Source organism: Cynoglossus semilaevis, chromosome 13, assembly GCF_000523025.1.
Source record: "Cynoglossus semilaevis isolate Cse_v1.0 chromosome 13, Cse_v1.0, whole genome shotgun sequence".
Taxonomy (NCBI): Eukaryota; Metazoa; Chordata; class Actinopteri; order Pleuronectiformes; family Cynoglossidae; genus Cynoglossus; species Cynoglossus semilaevis.
In genome coordinates this window covers 2,862,693-2,882,562 of record NC_024319.1, presented here as the reverse complement: position 1 = coordinate 2,882,562, position 19,870 = coordinate 2,862,693, and the positions used below count along the sequence as shown (strand labels likewise).

Here is a 19,870-nt window from a genome sequence, read left to right as displayed (position 1 = left end):
TTCTTATCAGTAATCATCAGCGGGCAAGGAAATCCAAGTATTACACGGGAAGGATAAAATTACTCCGCGGAGAACCGATTTCACTCCAATTTTTGTTTTTGGTCCTTATCTGAGAAAAACATTAATGGGAGTCACAGCTACTCTTAACAAAGAGCAGGTATCACATGCGTGAGTGAGACCAGTTTCCCATCAGCTGTTATTTATTTTATTATCAACACATCATGAATGCGAGAAGGCTTTGCTATGATTAACAGACAAGTTTATAAATGAGGAAATATTGCGCGGCTACTCTCCCTCTTCCAAGGAATTTAGAGGCTCGACTTCAAGTCAGTTACAAAAATTACGGCCTTTTTCATCAAAATCCTATTTAGTCATTTCCTAATGGCCCGTTTTATAGTCCTTCTAAAAATAGTTAGCATTTTTTGGAAAACTTATTGGGCAATTACCGACCGTAGCTCACACACTTCCACACTTCACTGGTCTGAGATTAAAGTAAACAATCAGAGGAAATTGGCTTTTCTAACCTGATGAATGTCAACAGCCGAGTTCACACAGAAACAGTTGTGGTTTGTACTGAATGGTGTACAACGTAAAAAAACAAAAAAACACACAAATTAAACATTGAATGTAAGAAGGTAATGTAAGTGGAGGTAAGTAACAGTGTGTTCAATCAGGGGTGTCAAACTTATTTTGGTTCATGGGCTGCATACAAGTGGGCCGGACCAGTACGATCATAACATAATGAACTATAAATAAGAATAAGTCCATGTTCTTCCCCTTTGTTCTCATACAAACAAATATATTAGAAAATATTCATATTTAATGAAATATAACGTGACATTATTTCACAAATGTGAAGTGTTTGTGGGCCAGATTGAACCCCCCTAGCGGGCCAGTTTGGGCCCGCGCGCTGTATGTTTGACAACCCTGGGTTAGGCTGTGGTGGAAAACGGAAATACTTATAGACATATAGTCACCCTCTGACCGGCTGGACAGAACAGTCCAGAACAGAACAGGAACTTGTACACACAACAGTCCAGAACAGAACAGGAACTTGTTCTCTGGTCAGAAGAGTCAACGTTTTGGTAAAAAAACTTCCACCAGTTTCTTTGTGCCAGTGATGGAAAATGATCATCCAGGATTTTTTTTTCTTTCACTGATTCCGTGAAAAAAACACTGGGAAGTTCCAAAGTGCTCTGGTGTAATTAATAATATTGGAAGAAGGACAAAGGGACTCACAAACGTCACAGAGTTTTCCACTGAACGTCACAGGAGTGGAAATAGTACCCACAACTCCACCAAACCAACTCGAGTGACTTTTCTTTGTCAGATTCCGTTAAAAACACATCGACGACGACTGTTTTCCCACCAAGAGGATATATTTGATGGCAACACATACACGGACACCGTCCAGTATCTGAAGGATTTAAACAAGTACACATGTATTACTGCGTCCTGGTTATTCTTCCTAAAACAACCGACAGTATATTTGAAACTAACTATTGATAATTATCGGGGAGTGTTTGGTCCAAACACTCGGCTGTTTCTGTGGGGGAACAAAACAAAAAGGTTTAAATCCGTCTTGAGACTTTCTGACTCATTAGCTGCAGGGTGGTGGTCTTCGTGTGACAGGTGGAGTTAGCCTACAGTGTGTGTGTAGAGCGTGATCCTCCAAACAACTGTTTTCGATCACAGGCTTCATAAAAAAACTTTACATCACAGCCCGGTTTGGTTTCCTCAGTTACAGTCACAACAAACCGCAAAACAAGATCATAAAAGTGAACAGCGAAAATAATTAGCTCTGGAGCAGAGCTTATTATTTGGTATTTACAAATGAAAATGAATGAATGCACAGAGGAGCCAAGCAGACACTGCAGAGTCGCTTCATTTACTCACCCTCAGGCTGGAGGGGCTTTTTTTTTTTACAATGAACGCAGCTTGAAATGATAAGAAATATTTATATTTTGTTGTGAGGGGAAAACAGCACTCTTCTTCTTCTTCTTCTTCTGTTTTCGGCAGCTCCCTTTAGGTTAGCCACACCGGGTCCTCCAGCTCCCTCTACTGTTACATCAACCACCTCCATGTCCTCCCTCACTACACCCACAGACCTCCTCTGAGGTCTTCCTCTTCTCCTCCTGCCTTCATGTCTAACATCATTTCCAACATCTCCACCTCTGTTAACTTTATCTCCACCTACAATCACCTATAAATAACAAATATATCAGAAAATTCACTGAAATATCATTTGAAGAAACATCACAGACAAAAAGCCGGATTGAAAGCCCTAGCGGACTGCTTTTGGCCCGCGGGCCGTATGTTTGTCACCCCTGCTCTGAACCATACACTGTAATGACACGCACTGTATGTCCAAAATGTCCATCACAAAGAACCTCGATCTGTAACACAATCATCAGCTCCCAGCATGTGTTTGTTGAGGTTTCAACCTCTGGTCAGCGGCCCGGGTTGTGTCAGAGCAGCTTCATGAAAATAGACTTTCACACAGACTTTAGTTTTTTTTTGACATTTTTCCATATTAATAATTCAATCATTTGGGTTAGTCAGAAACAAAAACAGCTGAGAAACAGTGACACCTGCTGACCGGCTCATATGGGTCTTTCTGTTCAAGGAAAATACAGAAAGAAAAAAAAATACAGAAATTGTCACATTTAGAAATGTTGATTTATCTGGTCTACTTATAATGAATCTTGATTAATTCTGGGAGGTGAATAAATCGTGGTTAATCATGACTAATCACCATCAACTGCGGTGAAATAATCGTGATTAATTACGGTCACCATTAATCAAACTCCGGTAGTGATTAATCCACAGCTACTCTGTGATTAATCCGATTAAATCGATGGTAAATATGTTCACAGTTTGACAGCCGGTGGATCAGTGGATTGAGAATGCTGCTTGTTATTTGGGGCCAGTGGGTTTTTTATCCTCAGAGGCAGAAAAACGCAGTACGTTACAGTGATTGATTGGGCAGTATTAGCACAGCACACGGTATTTGGTCGTCTTTGGCATTTCTGGGTCCGGGTCCAGCAGCAGGTGTCAATGAACTCATTAGCCTCTGAATGAGAAAAACACGCTGCACAAACTGACAGGTTTGGAAGACGCAGAAATGACGCTGAGCTGCTTCACGCCGTGGAAGGCATTAGTTGTGATTAACGCTTCGGACAGTTCCAGAACATCTGTGGGAGGCGAATCACAGCGGAGTGAAACATAAACAATAATGGTCAGAAGCATGACTGCAGCTATGTAATCCTTGCACTATGCGGTGAAAGGAGATGAGGGAGAACAGCAGAGAGAGAGAGAGAGAGAAGTGGAGGAAAAATTCAGTTCAGGTCCACTTCGACTCATACGTTACTGTTCCGATGGCCGAGAAACGATGGCCGACGGTTCCATACCTCACACAAAGGAGGAGAAGTCATTAGTGTCTGCGTCTGTACTTAAAAAGCTACCGTGTCCTGCTCTGCAGCGCCAGGAGAAAATATATTTGACATCAACAGTTGTCTTCAGTTTCAAACAGACAGTCTAGATTAGTTGATCCTAACCTTTTCACAGAAAAAAGTCCCAGAACATACTAGAAAAATTTGATCCCTTATCAAATATGTATAATGTTAAAAAAATATACACGAGTTTTTAATTTATTCATAAATTACTGACTCACTGTGAAAACCGTGCCTGTTTAGCTGAACACAACGCTGATATACTGGCAGGAATTGAAGAAAGACAAATGACATGATCTTTGCCAACAGCAGCTCTCTAATTGTTATGCCCGTCACTGTCGCATGGACGAATGAAGACAAGTTATATGCCATAAATAAATAGTACCGATGACAACAGTTCCATCTTTAAATGGCAGAATATTTCTGGGAAATGTTTAATTATTACTCACTTGTGGTTTAAGTCGAGCTACATTTATCTGTTTGCCATTAAGAAAGAAAAAATATTCAGACAAACTCAAATAAATGTGTATATAAATTCAAAGTACCTTCACTGTGAGTTTCACAATCTCTGCTAGAGCTAAGACTTGAGCTAATGGGGAACAACATTTCCAGCATGTCTGATGGCTTAGGGCCTCAACGGCCTGAAATCCAAAAACATCAAAGGAATGATCCAACACAGACAATTACCATTTCCAGCCTTTGATTCCATGTTGGTTTTTATATCAAGCTGTAGCAAATTTGAAGGGAAAACCAAAATCTGGTTGTGTCTGCGACCAAATTGAAACAACATTCATCTAAGGATTATTGGATCAAATCAGTCTTCCTGCTAACAGCCCTAACAGATGTTTGATGCATTCCCAGTTTCTGGTGAGACGGCAGCAGCACTTATTGACACTGCACAGATATTAAAACTTCATCTGATATGTCTATTACAGGCTCAGCTTTCACTCTACATATTTGTCTTGCGGTAACGTAGACCTGGACTGTAAAATATTCAAAAATGTCAGCACTTGTTTTCATTTGACTCGTACGAAACTAACTTTTGTTTCGGTTCCAGCTCCACCGCAAAATAAAACCAACGCAACAGTCGGAATAGCGTTTCAAATAAACACCTTCGTCATTGCCCGCTCGTCAAAGGCGGCGTTTTATGTGACGGTAAAACGTCTGTGAGTGCGATCCATTTAGGCAAAAGAATCAAACACGGATCAGACGTTCACCTGAATGAGGTCGGATGATTTAGAGGAAAAAAGAAAATAGACCCTATTCATTCAGCCGAGTCTCGGAGGACAGTCTCGACACTCGTCTTACAGGAGGGTATGAAAATGAAGACAAGATTTATTGATATGAGACCGTCTGGAATCTCGGCAACGGCTAGCAGCCAACGTGTGTTTCTTTTTATAATCAATGGAGCACATGTTAACCGGCGATTAGCTCTGCCCTCATCAATTTTGCATAAAATTCCTCAGAGCTATTGTTTAATGTTCCACTGGTTTATACACCTCATGGCCCCGAGGACAACTGCAGGTAACACCGGGCTGTGACCCCGGTGACCCCCAGTCACCTTAGGATACCTTAGCTTTAGCTCCAGACAGACGGAGCTGATACTGACTACATTATTGATACAATATTATTATATTAGATCGATACAAGACGTGATAAAATTAGACGTTTATTTATTTACTTTTTTTGTCCTCGACTGCCTAATACCCAGCCAACCAATGCTCTACCCTGGTTATCATCTGATCCTTCATCCCTGAGTTGACATCAACTCCGATATATTTAATCTAATCTTAGTACTGTGTTAGCACTTAGTACCATGTCGAGTTTATATTTTCGCTTTTTTGGTAAAAGCTGCTGCTCTATGACAGTCTCTCAACTTGTAGTTTTGGTAAATTGCTGTATGTATATATATATACACACACAGTATATATAAAAATACATATATAAATATATATACATATATAAATTACATATATAAAAAACTTTATATATATAGTTTATATATACACACTTGGCCCTGCAGGTCCTTGCACTGCAGAAGGAGGGTGCTGTATCTCACGGAAACCAATATGACCTTGGGTTTTTTTTTTTTTTTTAAATAAAGGGGCCTCAGTTGTTTTCATTATTATTATTATTATTATTATTATTATTAACACATACAGGGAGAACATCCAAACTCCTTAAAGATCACCATAAATTACCAACAGAGGTCATGTCAATGTTGTAAGGCATGAGCGGTAACCATCCTGCCACCGTGCGGCCCTGAAATTACACATTCACTTCCTTATTGTAGCTTTCAAAGTCAGGGCAGGTGGAGTGCAGTAAATTTATACGAGCTTTTTGAATCAGAAACAGCTGCCTGCTGCATCTGGTGGAAACCATGGGACGAGCGGTGAGATTGACTTTAGTGGTGTGCAGTAAAAAAAGTAAAAAAGCCTCAGAAATAAGGTAAAAGTCTCCATAAAGCTCCATCAAGCTGCAGAAAACCACACAGTGACTCGAGTTCTCGGGCTGAAGTGAACGGGCTTTAAACATCAAATTATGGTTGTACTACTGATTTAATAGACAAGTAAAAGTACTGCACTTCAGACCCAGTATTTGATACCACTAGAGAGAAAACTGCACCAACACGCTCGTGGACAATGAGGCTGAGAATAGAAGAAGTTGCGCGTTATACAGATGGGGGGGGACCTGGAAGGGGGCGCGGTGGGCTTCCCCAGGGTCTCCTTTAGACTCACAGAGTTCAGATTAATTGATTTTAAATGTGTTTGTTTCTATGAATGGTTCAAATGAAAACTATTTGTTGAAAGTGTTTGCAAATCAAATGCTGTGAATGCAAAAAAACTAGTCAATTTAGCTCAAGACAACGCAATTAACTGCAAGATCACAATCAAGCCATTAATCACAATTCATAACTATAATTGTTGCTAATACTTACATAAACATATACACAAATATACAGTATTTACATGTGCACCCCTACCCCCCCATAGTCTGTGGACACCCCCACCCAATATGAATCAAGTTGTGTTTGACCTGTACGTATATACAGTTGAGTCATCAAGCGATTGTTGTTGTGACAATAGTTCTACCTACAAAAAGGAGGCGCTGCAGAAAACATTTGGGTACCCCGAACCACCAGTTGAAGACCCCCTTTTTTTCTGCCATGTGAACAAAGACACTGAGCGCAGACACCTGCAGTGTGTGCGTCTCACATCTGGTGCCTACAAACATGTGTTGCAGTCAGAATCAATCTGTCATATCGTTGTGGGCCTCTTCCACTCTCTGGACCCGGGATGTTCTGTATCATATCTTCATGAGAAGCGACCGAGCGTCTTTCACCTTACGTGAACTGACACTGGCTACCAGCACGAAAACAAAACCTATCTTTGCTATAACCTAAATTACACAGAGCCCGGTCAAATCGCAGATGTGAATCCTTTGTAGTGAGTAAATTAAATTTCTTTACTGTTTTTTTTCCCTCTTCTCGAGCTGAAATCTTAGAACATGGTGCTCACCTGGTTCAAATTGCCTGAGACCAGAAAGGTTTTTTTTGCATGTATTTCTGGAAGATGTTGTGAAGGCAAATGTAAAATAAATGAATAACAATCAGGTTTATATAGAGGGCCGTCTCTTTCCGAACTTTTATCTGATTATCGACACAAGAAAAACACGTTAAATAAACTGATTATTCAGTATGAAAATGTCTCAAAAGTAAGAGCTCAGTTAAGAAGATTTGATGTTTAAAACCAAACGTTTAGAGTACGGTAAATATTTTGCAGTAGTACAGTGTCAGAGATTGATTAACTTTCGATCGCAGCGACCACGTGCCTCGCGTGCGTGAAGGTAAGGTATTATCCTGGTTGTTCATTCAAGGACCAATATGGCAAACACATGTTGGCAGCGGTGGACTCTCTGGCATGTTGTTTCAAATGTGATCAATCTTTACTTCCAAGCGTTGGGACGACGTTCAAAGAAAAACGTTTCCCATAACATTTAGACCTGGACGTACTTTTTTTTTTTCAGCGGAGAGGAATTGTTTTATGTAAATGTTCACAATCATAATGTTGATGTTGAGTAAAGTGGTGTGATTAACGGCTTCGCACATGATGTTTACGATAGTTCTGATGACTGTCAACTGCGGTACTCCCGCTCCGACAGTGCCAGAGTTCCTGTCTTTAATAAAACTAATAAGGTTTCAGAGATAACACGGTTACAGTGAGGGTTGAAAGGTTCACCACCAGGACTCTGTTTGAAACCCAATCCTCGGCCGCCAACGAAATACGACATCTTACAGATACGACTGGTTCTCACCATAATTAATGAGTGAAAAAAAACAACTGCTGGATTCTCCAACACGGGGCCTGCGGACCTCTTTGGGGTAAACCCATAGTCCAAAAATCTACCTGTAGGTGGCACTTAGCAACAGTATGTTTCCATGTAACATCATGAATGTGGAATTTGGCCATATGTTCACTCTGAACTGACCCTAGGTGTGAATGCGAGTGTGGATGTGAGTGAATGGCTGTTTCTCCTCTGTCGTTTAATTTTGGTCCATTGCAGGGAACCAACGCAAGGAGACTAAAGAGCAGCAGGTAGACCCGGGAGCCACAAGTTGGAGCCCCCCCCCCATCCTAGCAATAGCACAGAAATGTGTGCATCGTTCAGAGGAGTTACTGGTTTTCTCTGCTAATTGCTTTTTGTCACATGTTTTATAGAACCTGCTCATTTTGATCGATGGTTTTTTAAATACCTGGATATTATTACATTTTGGATGTGGTTTTTTTTGGAGGTTCATCATTTAAAAAAAAAGAAAACCCTGACATTCTGAGTCTTCTGCACAGTCACGGTGCTGGAGTCATAAACCCATTATTAGTCATCATTAATCCCCAGACCTCTCTTTAAACTGGCTGCTCTACAGTCTATCCTGGAGGCATTACATCGGCCATAACTACACTTGGCTTTTAGGCAGTGACAGAAATTATGGCCCTAATAAAGTCGACTTTGCAATATTTGCATGCATAAGCATCTGATACAAAAAGACTGTCTGGTTCTGGTTTAGGGCTCCCCCGGGCCGTCTGTTGGCAGGCCGAGGACGTCCTCATGACTTAACAGTGTGTCAAAGTCGCTCAAGAAATGCTTCCAGAATAAGTCCAGTTGGCCGGCCCTGAAAAGCTACTTGTCATTTGCCTTCTTAACGTACAATCGCAGTATAACGTCATGCTTCTGTTGGACTTTTTGCATTAAAATAATTTATATGATGTGGGTAACAGTACAATGGTGGAATGGTTTGTGAGGTAGGTCAACAGAGTGGACGAGTCCTTGTCACATGGTCCATGTGGACCAGGGGAGACAAAGAGTCAAACCTGCTTTAAATGGTTCAACTTTTAACTTCTCTTTAGAAGGTAGTAATTTTAAGAAAACTTTTTTTTAACCGACACTAAGGATGTTAGACAACTTAGACATTGCGTTATCAGGTTCCCATTATCGGAGAAAAAAAAACAACAAATCTTACAGATATGACATAATTATGCTAATATCAGGCTGATAATATCAGTCAGCTAATATTATCAGACATCCCTGGTTAAACTGCTAGTGAAGTAGGAAAAATGTACGTCACCATAATGGCCAAATTCCACATTTGTGATGTTACATGGCTAAGTGCTAATGGCATGTTACCATTGCTAAGTGCCACATACAGGTAGGTTTCTGAACTACAGGAGTACCCAAAAGAGGATGTCCAATATCGGCCGACCGATAATATTGGACATCACTAATTGACACTATTACTGTGTTGAGGTCTTTTGTTTTCATTCAGTCATTTTATTATAGACAAATGTATTTTATCTAAACCTTGTGTGAAATTACATCACATCTAAAGCACGGTGCTCGTTGTGAGGCCCTTCTTTTACTACATGTACTGTTTTTACTACTGAAGTCTGGGTGTATTTCTCAGTTTTATGTGTACGTTAAGGGAAGTTAATAAATGTCCAACTCTGGTTTGAATCAGTCGCTCTGTCCATATATTATCCATAACCTTTTTCGAGTTGAGTTTTCCCAATTAGCTTTGACCGTTTTTTTTCCTCCACCAAAATCAAACAGACGTACAGCGCGACCTCCGACTCCGACCTCAAACTGCATCACCCAAAGATAAAGTGATGATGTGCTGCGTTCAGGCGCCCTGCTCTGTTGATTTCTTGGCGAGCAGACAGAAAAACAAACAGGCCGAACTGTAACTTACTTCTCATGATAAATCCGATAAGTGTAGCTGAATGGGGCTGGTGTTTATCCAGTAGGACTTTTCATCGTAACACTGTTGATAAATGTCACAGTCTCAAAACAAGGAATGCTGGTCTGTAAGAACTCCAAGAATTGTTGTTTATGGCCCTCTGTTGGATAAAAAGGAAATATATTTAACATCCCTGTATGAACAGATCTATACAGACGACTTGTTAACATTTACTGCCCTCCTGAGGGAGCGGAGGGTTGGGGGGGGAGCAGTTTTTGAAATGTCATTTTTGGTACAGTTTAAGCGCAGCGGTGATACAACTTGACATTTATAGAAAAGCAGAGCGAGACGACTTAGCACGTTTCAAAATCCCTTCAACCGAATGAAAATCACATCTTCAATCACTGCTTAAAAAGCCAGAATAGGCTAAGAAAAATCTCCTCGGCCTCTAATACCAGAAATCCACTTCCCATAAACCACCAGCCCAAACGGCTATTAACATACTGATCAAGAGAATGGGAGTTTAATCACAACCCACCGGCTTTGTCTGGATTTACAGCACGCTGCAGTGAACTCTGGGTTATAGTTTAATCCTATAAATTAAAGTGAGAGGGTCCGCGCCTGGTTATTTCCTTTTTTAGTAATAAATCCAGTAAGTTAGAATTAGTGACATCTAATGGTGAGTGCACAGATTGCAGAGATTCTTCTGTAAAAGTTCTAGGCAAATGTTACACTGCTTTACGATGATCTGATTTATACAGTTAAAAGAAAAAACAGTTAGTCTGTAGCAATGGTTCTCAAACTATGGTACGCGTAGCACAGGGGGTCCACAGGCTTCCTCTAGTACTTGACGGAGGAAGAATATAAATACTGAAAAGAATAGAAAACCATAATGTGTCTGATGTCAAGATTGAATATACTGTAAGTACCAGTTGTAGTACTTCATCATACAGATTTATTAGGGGGGTTCACACCACTAGAGGGAGCTCAAGTACCAACAGTAACACACATACCGCAGTTTGAGAACCACTGTTGTAGATGTGTTTAAGCTGTCGGTGGAGATCCTACAGGACATTAGTGATATTACAGGTTGATTAGACTTTATTAAAATTAATTAAAAATAATTTAAACATATATATACATTATATTTCTATATGTATATGTACATAAATAACTACAACATATATATGTATAAATATATGCATACATACAGTAACATATATACCTACATTTATGTATAAATATATGCATACATACAGTATATGTATGTATACTGTACTATGTATGTGTATCTTTTTAAGTATATTAGCATATAGTACGCGGTCCCTGCTCCATCTCTCCATCAGTTTGGGGGTCCTTGACCTGGAATACCTTGAAGGCTGCTGCGCTGTAAGACGTACGCTCTGATGACAAGTGCTTTATTTTAGATCTAAGGACTACATCTGATGACGACACACACTAACTCACACACTCACTGGTGAAAACACTCCACAAACCTCGGATAGATATAAGCTGGTTTTTTTTTTTTGGTTTTTTTTTTGTAAAGGTGAGGCTGCGTTCAGCCGCAAACAAGTTGTATTTTGTATTTAAGGTGAACATACTGTAGCTTGTCGGTTTGTATTGCATGTGCGTACGTGTGAGTGTGGATTCTTTTTATAATCTCTCAGTCGGAACCAGAGGGGTGGGGCCAGTGGGATTTGCCCGCTGGCGGTTCTGGGCTTTGGATGCAAATATAACGCCGCTGTGACTTCGCTCGTCTGCGTGGATGCAGCTCGACGCATCTCTGGACTCTAACGGAGGGGGCAACTGACGGGGGCGTCGGTGCGAATGCGTCCATTCGCGGAGCTCGTCAAGAGTGACGCGTTGCATCGTAATATCTGTGTATAAATGTGTTCTTTGAATACTTTTAAACAACCTTTCTCGGTGTGTTATCAACATCATCTCCACTGCGCAGGAACTCGAGAGAGGGGGGAGAGAGAGAGAGAGACAGAGAGAGAGAGAGAGAGAGAGGAGAAGTGAAACGGTTCGTGTTTCTTTTTAAATGACGGCAGACAGAAGTTTGATGATGGGGGGCTCCTGGAGGAGGAGGAGTTGTTTTTTCACCCAACGACTAACGGATTTTCCCTTATAAAAAAGGAAATTGAGCAGTGACCGCTCAATGAACGGCGACACCCGGGGACCCCGAGGTACAGGTGGGTTCAGACTTTCATCTGTTGGTGTGTGTGTGTGTTCGGGTGTGTGTGACGTATACAGCTGAAGTTAGTCTTATCAATAATCATCACGGGTTTGAGGTTAAAACTGTTGTAGCTGTTGATAAACTACAGAACCATCGTTGTCTTCAGTCCTCAGCAGTAATACTTTATAGTAATACAGCAGTATTGTTAATACAATCCGTATTAAAGTAAAATAAATGGTACAAAGTAATTTAAAAACATTAAGTCTGAATGGATTTTGAAAAATCCTATACTCAATTTTTGTTTATTCATTTGTACATGGATTGTAACACAGAACACAGTTGTGATCAGATGTCACCGTCTGGTCCTTGGGGAGGTGGGTGGGAGTGGGGGCATTTTTGGGGTCAGGTGCTGTGAAAATAAAGGAGGAGGGTATCATTTCTCTTAAAATGGGGATCTACTTTTGTTGATGATGATGTAAAAAGAAAAAAAGCACCACCGAGGTCTACTGTATGTTGTGTAATGAAAATATCACTTTGACCAGAATTGATCAGAAATGTCAGTTTTGTTTCTCTCAGACTTCAGTCTGAGCAGCGTTTTTAGTACGTTACAGATGATCGTCACTGAAAAACAGCATCACCGTGTGGGACAACTGTGGATCATGTGGGCTGAAGTCAAGTCCGCGCTGTCTGTACAGCCCAGAACTCACAAAAAAAAGTTTGGTCAATTCCATTTCCTCATCGGATTTTACATTAGATTTAAATTAGAATTAAGACGAATAGAAATGAACCTGTGTGAATGTACAGTTTATACAGTGAATAATATTAATGTTATATTGAGTTGTTGGTAAAAATACAAATTCAGGCTAAGGCAGTAGGACCAAGTGTACAAAATTTGCGCGAGAGTATCTGTGTCTCATTGTGATCTCTAAGTGTTTTTAACCCGTACTGGTAGTACTGAGTATTTTATACCAACCACAGTATTCCAGTCTGCTCCAAAGTTTTACTTTATGAAAAGACAACATTTACTTTAAGAGACAGTGATCAGTAAAAACCACCTCTGAGGCCAAGTTGATTTTTTGGGGGGGTTTTGACTGAAGTGAAAGTATTATTTAAAAATTTAAGATAATCTGGAATTGTCACGATATTCACAGTATTTTATGATCTTCTCGCTTCCTCTCCATGAGAGGCTTCTTTAGTTTGTGAAACAGACGTATGGACAAAGTGGAGGGGGTAAAACTCTGTTAATATAAAAGCTAGAACTAATGACTCCTCAGTGGAAACTGAAGAAAATGTCCTGGAATTCAAACTTTCGCCTCTTGTTTTCTACTTTCTCTTCCCTGGGTGACTCAGACGTGTTTCTAATACGTACACAACTGTATCGTCTTCCTCCCAGTTATTCTGGCGTGAGTCAAACGCCCGAGGTCTTTGTTGACCTCCCAAATATGCCAATAGGTTTAGTCACACGGAGAAAGGGTTCACCGTGGGTTCGAGTTCACAGATGTGGCACCTTCAGAAGTTCAATCCATTCCCAGGACGGGAGCTCCGTTTCACCGCCTGAATAATTGATAAAACACACTTAGAGTTGACAAAGAGAGCAATTTCACCTCCTGACTATTTGATGAGTGCAGGGCCTGGTTTCATCCAGCCACGGCTAAATGTGACTGATGGCGAGGAAAGACGTTTAAACACACCACGGAGCAGAGAAAGAGAAGTTTCCAAACATCAGGTGCCACCGTTGGCTCCGGAGACACGAGCGTTTCTTCAAATGACGCGTCGACAAAAAGACTCAGTGAAGCAGACGTAGGTCGACGCAGATCAACTTTCTCCGTGGGTTAAGTGTGCACCGCTCAGGCGGCTTTGTCTGCCGCAGGTGAGCGAGGACACGGAATGCGTTGAGGTCGATTTTTTTTGGGCAGGTCGCAGAGTTACGGGAGTGCTGGCCAATGAGAGCGTCTTTGGCGCTCGCTCTCCAAAGCTTTAGCTTGAGCTGTTCTCCATTAGTCACTGGTTAAAAAACAAACAGGTGCTGTTTCTGGAGACATGACTTCAGCTCAGAGGTGTGGGTCCAAAAGTACCAAGAGGCAAACAGACAAAGTCATTGTAGCTGTTAAAAGAGGATTTAAGAGGCTCACCTCCTCGCCTCCATCGTGGTTTACTGTAAACATGGCAGTTTTATGTTTTATCGACGACCAGAAACTGGTGAGAAAAGGAAAAATCTCCTGATGTCTTGTTAAAGCTGAGCTCTGATTTAAACGAGAGGCTTCGATTGGTCAGCTGACATGGTCTCTGAAGTGCAGAGCTTTTAGGTATATATATTTTTTGTAAACGGTCTTTAGGATTTGCTCGACAAGATGATGCAAAAGTCTTAGGCAGCTGTATATAAGCAAATGTAGCTGTTTGATACAAAACGACAACCAAAAGTTAGTAGCTAGCAGCTAGTACGGCCAAAACAGAACACCTGTATCTTCCCATGTCCTTGGCAGCCAGGCAGCAGAAACTGCATTTTGAATATATACAATACCCCAAATAAATTGCCCCAAATGGCAGATGATGTTTAATGTCATTGAGAGGTTTTCATTTTTTACATCTGTTAAAAAAATACTGAGACAAACAATAAGAGACAGAGGATTTTTAAACTATTCCCATATTTGAGTTTGTTGGTTTTAACAACCCCCCCCCAAAAAATCAGACTTTTTTCCATTGGCGTTTGTTAATGAATGGAATTTAAATCTCCTTCTGTTTGTTTTGCCTCATTTGTATTAACGTGCCATAATGCGTTTTATTTTATTGGTCTGTTATTGTTTTCCTTTTCTAAGAATGCAGTGTTTTGGGCTGGAATGTTTAGACAAACCAAAGACATTGTCCTTAGTTTGATTTAGTTCTACGAGCAACTCCAGAGCCAAATATGGATGTATGAGAGAGGGAGGACCTCCCTCCGCTTCCCTCCCCTCCCTCGTTCTCCTATTCACACCAGAGCTGTAAATAGAGATGCTGTTTGACACTTTCTGATGAAGACTGCTGCACGAAACACAACACGTGTCCAATTGCTTCGCAGTGGAAAACAGACAGATAATAAGTGTCGTCTTCACGGAGTGAAAAAAAAACCTCATTAGACGGCCGACGCCGAGATCATGCGGTTCCACAGTCGGATCAAAGAAAATATAGAACGAAACCTGGTGCTGATCCAAAATGAACAAAATCCAATCAACACACATTGTTGACGTTGAGTGAAGCCGGCCCAGCTGAAGACAAGGGTTTTAATAACAAATCATAACCCAGAAAATTACAGATGGGCTGATGGTCCAAGTGTAAACACAGCTTTTTAAATTTTTACTACAGCTTCTCCTCACAGTCCAAAAACATGTAGATTAGGAACTGGGTTGTGTTTATGATTAACAAGTGAGTCACATAAAGGGAGGTGGGAGGTCGGGGGGGAGTAGGCCCCAACAGCGGGGTGTAGAGCTAGTGCTGGGGGAGGCAGTGAAACAAATACAATTTTTAAAACTTCTTTAGCTGTGTCACAAGATAACAGCAGTGTTAACGACCAAACTCTTCACTTTAGTGATTAAAAACAGAGGTCACATTTGGTTGGGTGCAGTGGTTTATAGCTGCTGTGATCGACTCCAGTTCATTCATTCATTCATCTCCAGAAGATGGTTGGATGGTTGGATGAATGAATGAATGAATGAATATCTTTAGTTCTATTTTTTCAGGTTCTCTTGGACCTGGTTAACCGTGATTATTTTAATTAAAAATGACTAGAAAAAAAAGTTCTCTCAACAATCACTGCCGACTGTTAACAAGACCAAACATTAACTGCACTATTTGGGTCTGGTCCTAGTGCAGCTAATGGAGAACCTATCGGCAAATTGTCCTCAAGCGAGCTAACATTTCAATAACACACATGGTTCTGACCACAAACTGTCCTCCAACAACAGGTTCCCTTCCTAACCTGCTGGTCCAGCCTGTGATTCATGGGTTGAACCCCCACCACCGTGACCTCCATCCCACAGCCCTTCTTCAGGGGAGGGTCTGCCAGCAGCCGCGGTGCCAGTGTGAAGGTTTTTCGTGCCTTGGACTTATTTGGACTTGCAACAACGGTTTTGCCCCGCGCCTCGCAGCAGAGACCGGAGTGAACGACACACAGAGAGCCTGAGGACGAAGGGGGGGACAGGGTGAAACAGAGACACAGAGGAGAGGAGGAATCATCCGTCCCAACAGGAGAGAGGTCCACTTGTCCCACAAAGGAAAGGGGTCCCCCCCCTACCTGAACCATCTGGTCACGGGGGGGAAGGCAACAGGGACTATGCAGCTGGGACTGGTGGCGCTGGCAATAATCTTCATCAGCTCTATGGGTCATAGTGACGATCTGAAGCTTTCAAAGGCAAGAAGGCAAAGACGGGGTGAGTCGTCTCCCTCTCTCCGTACGTTTGTATTTGTTTTTCTCGTCCTCCACAGAGCTGCTGCCTTTTTGTTACTGTGGTCTGAGTCACAGCGGCGAACGTCTTGTAAACACCAAACATGCAAAGTAAAGATAACACTCTGTTTATTTTGTAATTCTTCTTTTATGTTTTTCCGGGCCTGGGTGGTTCTGGTCTTTTTTGGGGTCTTACATGAGATTATCCTTCTCTCAGTTTATGTAAAACTTTATGGGTATTAAGGTTGTTTAGAGAGTGAGGTTTTGGAGGCATTTGCCCTCAAAGACTCGTTTCCTGGTGAGTCGGTCTCTGCGGGCACATGATGGAAGGAGTACCTGACAGTCCTAAGCACTCAATTGGATAGTGCTGCTGCTGTTTTTGCAAACATTAGTCCAGGCCATAACATGTCACGATCACTTCACTGGGCTTTGAGTCGTACTTTAGAGATTTAGAAAAACTTCTTCTTCGGGTCTAACGAGGGTTTGACAAACACCAAAGTTCTTCCTGTGGCGTTAGTTTCACAAGAGTTCCTTGAATGCCTCAGTGTTTGGGCCAAAGAAACAGGTTGTGTATGTAAAGTGACACAGAGGGAAACTGTTGATTTGATAGAGAGTGCAGGACGTTTCCATGGCCCGAATTCAAACCTGCCTCCGTCTGAACTCCATAGTCCTGCACCATCGACAGTCGGGGTGATTCTAAAAGTTTCTTTTCTTTCACAGCTTTATGTGATTAGATTCTGTGCTTTCTACACTTGGCAGGCAGCAAGGAGACAACAATGGGAATTACTCAATGTGTCCTCTGCTCCAAATGAATCAACTGTCATGCAGAGATCAAACCCCAAGCACCAGTGAGAAGAGCAGCACACATTACCCCGGGCAGTAGAAACATTTTTCTTTGTCCCAGTGTGTGTCGCCAGCAGCAGCGGTCGGACTCACAGCTGCTACGTTGGTGCTCCTACTTATATTTTCACTGTATTAAGAGGGGACATATTATGTTAACAAGCTGCTGTTCCAGTTTCACCCACTTGGTGCAATGTCTGTTATAAGTGACACCAAATAAAAGGATTAAAAAAAAAAAACATGCAGCTGAACAGGAGTCAAGAGCAGGAGTACGTTTCTGGAAGGTATTTTATAAAATTGAAATCCAGCAGGTGAAAAATTTCTCTTTATGGCCTGGACTGGTGACGAACGCATCGTGAAGGAAGGATTAGTGGGATTAGATTAGTGGGATTCATCAACGTCACAGTCATTACAGCTTGATTTAGTACTTGCTCATTTGCCACGTAAAGCAGATGTTCTCAACCTCGGGGCCTGGACCCGTACACTTTGAATCTGAGGGGTCATGTCCCCCCCGTCCCTAGTGCCAACTTTGTCCATGACTTACTCACAGTACATAAGTACCTATGTCACTCACCTATGCTAACACATCATCCACATAAACGACGTATTCCTCCACTGAGTTTTAATGCTGTGCATCGGAATGATGCAACAAGATTTTCTTAGATTTATGGGAGATAAATGGGCGACATCGAATCGTAATCTGAGGACTTTCTGTGCAAACGTCTTTTGACACATGAATAACAGTCTTGGTAGAGCCTTAAAAAGGTGAAACATGTCACAGGAGCAGCCTTCACGTATTTTTTTAAAATATTGATGCTATTATTTTATTTTGCCCTTTTTTTCCAGTCTGACTTTAAAGATAACAATGCAGACAGTGTCTTATGTCCTGGTTTCAGGGTCTAATCGATCTCTAAAAAAGAAGTATTAGTAATCTAGTTCCGAGTCTCACATTTAATTTTCCATGGCGTGAGCCGTGCAGTAATCAGTTTGTGAGAGAGAATGTTCTACCTTTCTACCCAGTCCTACTTATCTGTGGGAGGCGCCGCAGCAGATGGATTGTTGTGTGAGAGTATTTATACTTTGAGCTGATAGAGTAAATAAACTGCAAAAGGCTGGAGTTTAAATCCAGGCGGTACAATTTGGTCTTTGCCCAACTGTAGTAAAAAAAAAAAGTTGTTGCACTTTACCTACACTTTATAAAAGTGACTTTCTAACAAACTGCGTGTTTGTTTTCAAAGTAGACACAGACCAGGGGACGCACATGGACGGGCAGCACTACTGGAAAAACCCAGCAGTACAAAATCATTTCTGAATGATTCTGATCGTTTAATCATGTCTGCCTCTAATGTCAGGATGACCTCAAAGAAGTGGGGCTTCATCAGCCTGAATTACTGAGCTTCATGAAAAAGCACAAAGTTTGGAGTAAACATTAAGTATTGGTAACCATTCAGAGAAAGACGTTTGGACTCCAGTTAGACAGAGCTGCGAAAACGAAACCCGGCTTGTCGTCGTGGTTAAGTGCTGGCGTCATCACAACTTCACCCCAGGACAATAACAAGACAAGTGCCAAATGTTTTCAGAAAGACAAGATCTGTGGAATAAACCTTTGAATTCTCTCTCATTAACATCACGATGGGCTGCCGATGTTTTGGTGCGACTTCGTATCACAGTACTTTTGTTCCTCTCTCCACCTTCTGTTTCCACAGTTAGTACTGAGGGGCCGCCATCTTGTCCCAAAGGCTGTGACCGATGCTCTGAGTACAATGGCTGCATCAAGTGTAAGCCCAAGCTCTTCATCTTCCTGGAGCGCAATGACATCCGTCAGATCGGTGTGTGCCTCGCTTCCTGCCCCGTGGGATACTTTGGAATGAGGAACCCTGAAGGCAACAACAGATGCACCCGTGAGTTCTGCTTTGTGCTTTTGACTTTTGATTGGTAAATACACGAGTGGACCTTCGGAGAGCTGATATGACAGCAGGCGCTGTAGAGTAATGTGTCACATTATTCCAGTCTTGCCCTGTACCTATTCTTGAGGTTTCACCTCTTTAACAAGTTTTCTCATCACCAAAACATCCGGGCCAGAAGAATGGAAAATTCTAGACCTATTTTAAGGCATGTGACGTTTTATACACACACTTCAGTAAATCTGTCTAACGCTTTAACGTGAAAAGCCTTTTGACTCTTTGAATATAAACGTAGGCTGAGGACAGTGCACGTCTTTTGGGAGTTCCACGGGGAAGAAAAATACTTCTCATATATTTGCTTTTCTGCAGTGTTTCCTAATTTCCGTCAGAGTTGATTAACTGTGCCTTCATTGAAAACACCATTATTTTTTTATTTAATTTATTGGCCATGTGTTTTTTTCTCTGTTTCGAAAATTGGACAGAAACACGTCCAGACTCATGCTTTTGTTTTCTGAGCGCAGCATTACTTCACTGGTGTTGCTGCAGAAAAGAGTGAAATTTCCTGGACGTACTTTGCTCAGAGGCCCTCTGCAGTAAAACCTGGGTCATTATCCAATTATATGACTTTTTGCACGTGATCCCACACTGTCTTGTTTGCAACATTTGTCTTACATTATAGGCCTACAAATGTCAGTACTGTCAAATTTAGCTGTCAAGTGCTTAAAAATAGTAATTGTGAACAGGAGGACTTTAAGATCCCAAAGAGAGATTATTTGTACGATGGTTCCTGAGCGCGGACTCAGACCAGCTGCAGAGAAGCTTTACTAAAGTGAACTTTATTCACTTCAGCAG

The 19,870-nt window shown here is 41.5% G+C and overlaps 1 protein-coding gene across 3 annotated transcripts in view; it reads left to right on the top strand.

Moving 5' to 3' along the window:
- The first annotated feature begins 11,338 nt into the window (after window positions 1–11,338).
- Window positions 11,339–19,870, top strand: part of rspo1 (R-spondin 1) — a 16,218-nt gene continuing 7,686 nt past the window's right edge. Inside the window, exons 1-3 of one of the 3 annotated variants that reach the window (XM_017037568.2) lie at window positions 11,339–11,873; window positions 15,796–16,260; window positions 18,821–19,015. In XM_017037568.2, the coding sequence (XP_016893057.1) occupies window positions 16,164–16,260; window positions 18,821–19,015 (292 nt within the window). In that variant the 5' untranslated portion in view covers window positions 11,339–11,873; window positions 15,796–16,163. 3 annotated transcript variants of the gene reach the window in all.